At 38.3% G+C, this 8,339-nt stretch overlaps 1 protein-coding gene across 1 annotated transcript; it reads right to left on the reverse strand.

Moving 5' to 3' along the window:
* Positions 1–335: 335 nt before the first annotated feature.
* On the reverse strand, positions 336–3,842 carry TIC55-II (translocon at the inner envelope membrane of chloroplasts 55-II). Its single transcript, XM_089817349.1, has 3 exons — positions 3,228–3,842; positions 2,332–2,434; positions 336–1,662 (listed from the first exon to the last, which is right to left on the reverse strand). Exons 1-3 carry the CDS (start codon positions 3,677–3,679, stop codon positions 547–549), a joined length of 1,671 nt encoding a protein of 556 aa, XP_089673475.1. The 5' UTR covers positions 3,680–3,842; the 3' UTR covers positions 336–546.
* Between the last annotated feature and the right edge of the window lie 4,497 nt (positions 3,843–8,339).

An 8,339-nucleotide genomic window follows, 5' to 3' on the forward strand; every position in this document is an offset into this window, starting at 1 on the left:
AACATTATTAAAAGTATTGTTCATTTGATCCATGTGACATGGAAATACATGAGAGATAGGAATAGTACACACCTTTTGTGTTGCTTGTGCATAGATGAGAATATTGCTCTTTTCCTGTTTGAAGGGTTAAAGGCATTTCTTCCTAATTGAGAATGTACGAAAGGGCATACACAAAAATAAATATTATTTCATCACAAGTATAGTAGGTCAAAAACACTTTATATATAATAAATATACTATACTTTTGCATCCCATGTAATTGAAGTATGGGCATAAGAAGATATCATTGAGAGTAATCAAAGATTAGGGCATTGCAAAACTAGCATTGAAGAGCATTTGTAAGGTATCTCTTGTTTCTTGTATTGCACAACTATGAGTCCTTGCTTTACTATGTCTTATGCTGGGATCTATTAAATTTCTACAATCCATACAAATGTAGTTTCAACTTTTAGATTTGATTGTGTAGAATTTTTTTTATCACCAACATTTCAAATCATACTATATGATCCATCATTGTCACCATACAAAAGAACAAACAGAACATCACTATGTTCTATGCAGTCTTACAAAGTTTGTAGTGATCCAGTTAACCCCACGATAGCATATATAAAACCCAACTGAAGATACCAAAGCAGAGACAAGAAACAACACTCTCCATCTTGTACGGGACATCAAAATTGCCATGGCAGAAGACAAAAACCCTAAAGCCAAGAAAGTTTTTTTCCATGTCTGAAAACCTTTCAGTGCTGATCTGCATTCCTTACAATGAATGGCATGCCTGAAGTATCGATTTGTTGGGTTTAGAGCATGGAGAGTTCCAAGCCCTCCTTTTGTTGGAGCCGAGGCTGCCATGGCTGCCACAAGACCCGCCGGTGCTGCTTCCGTCAATGCGGGACTGTGAGGAAGACTAAAACTCTGGTGGCCAAAGTAATAAGGCATCCCATGACCAACTCTATCAAGCCATTTTCTATATTCAGTTACCCATGTGTCACAAGACTTTAGGCTAAGATACAAATCCCTTGTAGGCACTTTTTCTCTCAACAAAACCTCATTTTGTGAAGAGAGAAACCCCATGTCCTGCTCAAATACCTTGTTAGATGTCTGATGGATGACCCACATTGGTATCCATTTCAATGCAGCCCTGTTTTGCGTCCCCCCAAATCTAACAATTAGCATGGATTTTCCCTGCCCTGAAGGTCTACATAGAAACAAAGCACTAAAGTATTGCTTGTTCCCTTCTTTGTCAGTGTACTCTTTATCATTCCTGAGGACACATGGAGCCTCGAACCTTAGCTTGTTTTGAAAGATGGGTTTGCTTGCCTCGCCCCACTGGCCTGCAAATCCCCTGGGTGTTCGTTCTGTTACCTCAAACGCGAGGGCCTGAGCATTCTCCCTCTTAGCAGATAAGTCCGTTCTATCATGTGAAATTGGTATGTGGGCAGGATCCATGAGATTCTCCAGAAGAATGGAATGGTCGTAAGGGAGTTCGTGTACTGAAGAGACGTCGAAAAATCCAGGCCTGGCATAGTGTTCAAACCATGGAATCTTTTTGGGGTCTGCAGTGATTCTGTCTGCCATCCATACCCACACCACACCCTGAGAAACTTTTACTTTGTATGATTTGACACAGGCAGCTCTTGGAATTGTTGCTCCAGAGGGAAGCTGCAGAAAAATTAGCCTCACAAATATCAATTGTTTTGAATGTGAAAAAAGATAGACAAATAATAAAAGATTCTAAATTGGTAGAACAATTTCTAGTGCACTCCAATTTTACCAACTTAGATCTGCAATCCTTAAAATAAACATCGTCATTATAACAGCATGTATAAATAGATCCTAAAACCTTTTCATCTAACATCGCCTTGAGTATGAGGGTTTGGAATTTTAACCCTAATTAGCACCCATGAGTTCAAAAGCTCATCTACGGAAAAATTCCTTCCTATTTGGAAATGCATCCTCGATGCAGCTTTGAAAACAGTAAACGTGGAATGGCAGTATGAATCAGACCAGTCTTGGAAACAGTGAACACCCAATAGCCTCGTCTTTGTCTGCTACCAGGAAAGTTTACCCTGCCAGATTAGCCTGGCAGGTGGAATTTTCTATATAGCTATGTCAGCTGTGTATACAACTCCGCCGTATATATATCCATATCAGCAACTCGTTCATGCAAATTAGTCCATAGTCTTAAGCAAATATATGTATAGCTCTGTATATTAACGTTTTTCATGTATCTGGCATTGCCCTTGTTAGGCAGATTTGATTTATTGTAGATTAGTCCCTGGATTTTCAATCATTGGCATGGCAAGTTCAAAGAGAAAATTGAGTTGAAACCTGAGGGATCTTCACACATTTCCCATCACCCTCAAATTGCCAACCATGGTAAAGGCATTCCAGTCTTCCATCCATCACTTGGCCTTCTGACAATTTTGCTAGCCTGCAACAACATTTTCATTAATAAAAATCTACATCAGGATCAATTTCTTTCCGAGCATAATCTGAAATTCTGAACTATACCCAGTTCATAAAAATCTTAAATTTATTGCAACCTAACCTAAAACAAGCTAAGAATGTCGAAGGATCAAATTTTCTTATGTTCTAATTTGAAAAAGAATGATTGATCAAAATTTAGTGAATCTATTAAAAGGGTCCTTGTTCTATTGGTGAAGTTGAATGGTTCACAAAGAGCTCATGAGAGATCAACTCTTGCTGGGTGCAAGGTCCCCCATATCTAGAAGGGATGAGGCCAGAATCGTGCAGAATCAAATTTGACAAAATAGCTACCGCCCAGTCCTTGATTCTTGACAGAAGAAACTAGCCATAAGACTGAACCTTCAACAAAATTTGTGAAACCCTAATTGACAACATAAGAACACCTTGAAAATGGTGTTCCTTTCACCTTATTCACAATCTACTGGTATATTTTCATTCTGAAGGACTCTTGGCAGTGCAACTTTTCTTTTCTGGCTTTCTAATAGGTACAAGCATGCTTAATTTTTGCTGGGATCGATTGAGTAGTCATTTTTAACATCAAGGTTTCCAAGCATATTATATAAATTATCATTTTTTAGTGTCAACATTTTGGATCATACTATATGATTCATCTAATATGATCCAAAATGTTGATGCTGAAACGATCCCATAAAAATAATTAAGTATTTAACGATCCCAAAAAAAAATTAAGCATTTAACATGGATTGTAAAAATCTAATAAATACAAACATACATACCTGTGGGGACATCGATCCTCAAAACAGTGGAGTTCACCATTGCCATCTTTAAACAACACTATTTGTTTATGAAACACGGTGAGGCCCAATGGAGCATCTTTAGGGACCTCTGCTGCAAGATACAGTGGATACCACTCGGTTTTCCAATTGTACTCAATCCTATCTTGTAGCTTTTGCTCCTCCTTGATCAAGATATCACCCCCATGTTTTTCACTCTCCGCTTCTGATGCACTCCCAATGGCCATGTCAGTCAATGCCCTGGCTCTGGTACTTCTCCATTTAATGCCGATGCAAGAATTATTACATTTTGGCCAGGTGGATCTGCAATGTGTTCTTTTTCTTTCTTCCACGGAGATGAAAGCCGCCTTCTTCCCCGAAATCGACGAATACAAAAAGTGTGTTCTTGTCAAGGAAGCCTGAGGTGCCATAGGATTCAAAATACCCACTGTCATCAGAATTTTGGACTGAACGATTTTAATTTCAGACTCATTGATTTTAGTGACATATACCAGACTAAAAAAATATAAGTTATTAGCTAGTATTGTGTATTCAAGGAAGCAAATTGTTCATAACCACAAACAAATATCTCGCTAATCCTTTGTCCTCCTTGCTGGGGCAAAGTTTTTGTCCTCACAATCCAAGTAGTTGGGGACATTTTTGAGTCAATGACTACTGAACACGTTCACTTGAATTGACGCGAGTGTTCAGACTTATTAAATGAGGTTTTGATTTTTCGGTCCGTTTTCCCCTCTGTTTTTTCCCGCCAGCATAAACATCCTGAATCAAGTGGGGAATCAGAGAAGAGCATAGGTATGGTCATGTTTTAATTATAGTTTATTGGATTTCTTTAATAAAGAGTTTATTAGTTTATATATACTTTTATATACTGGTATTTGTATTAAAAGGAGGTGTAATGGAATCTCTGATAGTAGAATATATTAAGAATTAGATTTGTCTATTGTATGTTATTACAATTTTGTAATAAAAATCATATAAAGTAAATTTTGAAGAAAAATGATGTGATCTCATTTGTATGATGTTTGAAAGTCTTCCCATTTGTGAATTTCTATTATATCTTCATTTTCTCTTTCTTTTCATAAGTTGTGCTGGTGCAATTCTATAGTGTTTTAGTGACACGTGGGTGATTCATTTAGGACCCAATTTTCATTTTTGCAATTTGCATAGTTCGGATAGAGTGTTTTGTTCAGCTTACACCTATTTATTATCTCTCAATTGTCTGTGGTAACACTCTTGGAGGGGCTTCCTATATTATCTTGATACGATCCTAGCTAATGCATTGAAGTCAAATTCAAATGTAGATACTACTTTTTCTTAGAATTTTTTGGCTTTGTCTCCTCCTCATCCTCCTTCTCCCCTTATCCTTCATCTCTTCATCTTCCTTGTCTTCCTCCTCCTCCTCCTTTTCCTCTTCTGCTTCATTTTCTTCATCTTCTTCTTCCTCTTCCTCTTCATCCTTTTTGTTAGATCCTCTTCTTTTTTTTCTCACCTTCTTCCTCCATTCTTCTCTCTTTCTTCCTCCTCATTCCTCCTCCCCCTCGTCCTTATTTAAATTTATTATAAGTTTTATAATTTTTTTAATTATATAGAAATTTGACATATGATATTATATTATATTTTTTCTTATTCAACTTCTATTTGATTGTTCTTTTTTGACATCTTTTAAATAAATGAACATATTAAAGAATAATAATTGAAAGAAAAACATGTCTATCAATCATTATTTTTCTTCCCTGAAATGGAAGAATACAAAAAGTGTGTTCTTGTGAGGGAAGCTTGAGCTGCCATAGGATCCAAAATACTCACTATTTCAGACTGAGTGAATTTTATTTCACTCATTGATTTTAGTGACATACACTAGACTCAACAAATTTTGGAAAAAGAGGGGTAAAAATTTTATTAAGACAAAAAGAAATACACCAAGGAGAGCTCAACAAGGAGCTCAATCCTAAGCAAAAAGTTCATCAAATTCTTGCGCCCTCTCAAAGGAAAGTTGCCCACTATCCATAATATTCCAGCCTGGAGCATGACTAGAAGCCCATTTGGCTAAACAATCAACAACTCTGTTCCATTCATGAGGAATATAAGTAAACCTAATGAATTGAAAAGAGGTACAAAAGAGAATAATCTGATTAACAACAGTGGCCAACTGCCAACTAACATCCTCAAGCTCTTGCGAGGAAAGTAAGTTCACCACCACTTGGGAATTAGACTCATAGATAATCTTACTCCATCCCCGCAAGCAACATTGTTTCACAACATATAAAATAGCCTAAGCCTCCATGAGATTGTTAGTGTAATCACCCTTATGTACTAAGCAAAATAATTTAACGTCACCATAACTACAACAAGCCACTCCCCCAACACCAGCAGGACTTGGATTCCCTTGAGAAGAACCATTAGTGCTAATTTTCAAAACTCCATGGGGAGGAGGAGTCCAATGCCCATCCCGATTCACCTGACCTTTCCTTTGATGCTAAGGCTGCCTAGACACAGAAGGAAACCTTTGAGTATCAACCCCATCTTGAAGATGAAAATTGGGGCAATTTCATATAGCAAGATCAACCAAATCCATACCCCCATCTAGCTCACACTTCACTTGAATAGTTTCTTGAAAAGAATGTGAGATCTTCCACCAAAGGTGCATAACACCAAGCCAAACATCTTGGAAGATTTGACAATTTCTCTCCAGCCAGATATGCCAAAGCATGAATGATGGGCCAGTAATCCAAGCAACATGGAGAGGAGAAGACTTGGAGGCAGCACTGCCCAAGTGGGCCTAGAACTCCGGCAAAGAGGAACCATGCCTACAAGAGCAACCCCAAGCACTCCACCAAAGGTGCCATAGCTGAGTAGAATAGGAGCAATGGAAGAACAAATGGGAGATAGACTTCTCCCCATTACCACACAAAACATAGTAAGAGGGGCCTTGAAATCCACATTTACAAAGATTATTCCACGTAAGACAGTAGTTGTGAACCACTAGCCACATGAAAAAATTGCACTTGGACCAAGAAAATTTCTTCCAAACTTGCTTCCACTAAGGGACCTCAGCATCCCCAACTAATTGTCTAGTTATCTCCTGATACCTAGCAAAAACATGATAATTACTAAACAAGGTACCTCCCCAAGCCAAAACATCTAGACCTAGCAAAGAGGAACACTCTCTAGAGGCCAAAATATGAGAAAGCTCCCGACAATCCATGTCTATGCCTCCACGAGGCCAATTAGAAGAGTGCTTCCATCTGTAACCAACAACAGGTCCCAATTGATAAGGAGTTTTGTAATGAGCCACTTTATCCCATCCAACAGCATGAAAATAATCACAAAGAGTTTGAAGATGAGGGTACATGGATAATATGGATGGGAATCCATCCCAAGCATCAGACCAAAACAAAGCCTCAAAACCTCCTTTACATATCCAGAACAAACCTCTCTTGACTAACACCGCACCCGTCTTTAGAGTATGCCAGACCATTGAGCTATGACCTTCAAGAGGAAGTGCAGAAATAGAGCAAGGATCAGCACCATGAAAATATTTATGAGTGATGATACGAGCCCACAATAGATGTTTCCTATAGCACCATCACCAATAAATCTTAGCAACCAATGCTTGACTACTCAATAGAGCTGATCGAAGATCAAGACCACCCTCATTTTTAGGCCTACAAACAGTCTCCCAACTAATCAAGCTCCATTTAGTGCTACACAAATTACCACTCCAAAGGAATTGCCAAGAAAGAGCATCAAGCTCCTTGAGAAAGTAAACAGGAGCAGCTTGAACCATGCTTCTATAAGTAGGAAGAGCTTGGATAACAAATTGAAGAAGAGTAACTCGAGCAGCAGTAGAAAGCCATCTATGAGTCAATGATTTACCTTATCCTGAAGCTTGGTAATCAAATTTTGCTAGAAGAGACGTGGCCACCTAGAAAGAGCAATAGGAATGCCACGATAAGTCAAAGGAAGTGACCCAATCTGAAACCGCAGGATACCAACAACCCTGTGTTGAATAGAATTAGGGGTGTTAAGAAAGTAAATGGAAGATTTGTGCTCATTACTTTTTGGCCTAAAGTTGACAAATAAATGTCTAGAGTATGTCGAAAGGCTTCAACTTCCTTGATCCTAGCAAGACCCGCAAGAACAAAATCATCAACAAATTGAAGACGGGAAAGAGAAGGTAAACCATTACCCCACCACCACCCTTGAATAGAATTATGGGACACCTGATACTTAAGGAATCTACCTAAGCCCTCAGCCATGATGATGAATAGATATGGGGAGAGAGTGTCACCCTAGTGGAGGCCTCTAGAGGCACCAAATAGCTGAGAAGGTTGACCATTAAGAAGAACAGAAAAAGAGGCAGAAGTAACACAACTCATAGTCCAACTCACCCACTTAGAGCTAAAGCCAAAAGAAAGAAGAATACTCCTTAGGAAATTCCATTTAACTCTATCGTAGGCCTTAGCCATATCTAGCTTAACAAACATTTCTCTCTCCCTTGAAGTAGCCATAGAGTGAATAACCTCAGTAGCAATAACCACCCCATCCAAAATTTGTCTTCCAACAACAAAACCACCTTGTTCTTCTGAGATAATAATGGGAAACCACTTTTTAATTCTCTCAACAATCAACTTAGTAATAACTTTGTAAACCACATTACATAAGGCCATTGGTCTAAAAAACTCCAATTGATTAGCACCCGCTCTCTTTGGAATAAGAGTCAAGAAAGTAGAATTCATAGCCCAAAGCATCTACTTGCTAGAATAGGATCCCTTAACCACCTCCAAAAAATCATGATTAAATGATGTCCCAAAATTCTTGAAAGAACTCAATAAATTTAACTTATTAGCTGGTATTGTGCATTCAAAGAAGCAACCGTTCATAGCCACAAACAAATAGATCGTTCATCCTTTGTCCTCCTTGCAGTGGCAATATTTTTGTCCTCATAGTCCAAGTTTTTGGGGACTTTTTTTTGGTATATGACAATTGGACACGTAATTGATGCGAGGGTTTAGATTTATCAACTAAGGTCTTGGTATTTTTTGGGTTTGTTTGCCCCCTTTTTCCTTGATGATAGCATAAATACCTTGAATC

The sequence above is a fragment of the Cupressus sempervirens genome, chromosome 3, assembly GCF_028749045.1.
Source record: "Cupressus sempervirens isolate cs-2001-9-10 chromosome 3, ASM2874904v1, whole genome shotgun sequence".
Taxonomy (NCBI): Eukaryota; Viridiplantae; Streptophyta; class Pinopsida; order Cupressales; family Cupressaceae; genus Cupressus; species Cupressus sempervirens.

Excerpts from the sequence above, each read along its gene's own strand:
- TIC55-II (XM_089817349.1), bottom strand. The coding sequence starts at position 3,679 with ATGACAGTGGGTATTTTGAATCCTATGGCACCTCAGGCTTCCTTGACA. Across the intron at positions 2,435-3,227 it reads GAGGATCGATGTCCCCACAG|GCTAGCAAAATTGTCAGAAG; the intron begins GTATGTATGTTT and ends ATGTTGTTGCAG. Across the intron at positions 1,663-2,331 it reads AATGTGTGAAGATCCCTCAG|CTTCCCTCTGGAGCAACAAT; the intron begins GTTTCAACTCAA and ends ATTTTTCTGCAG.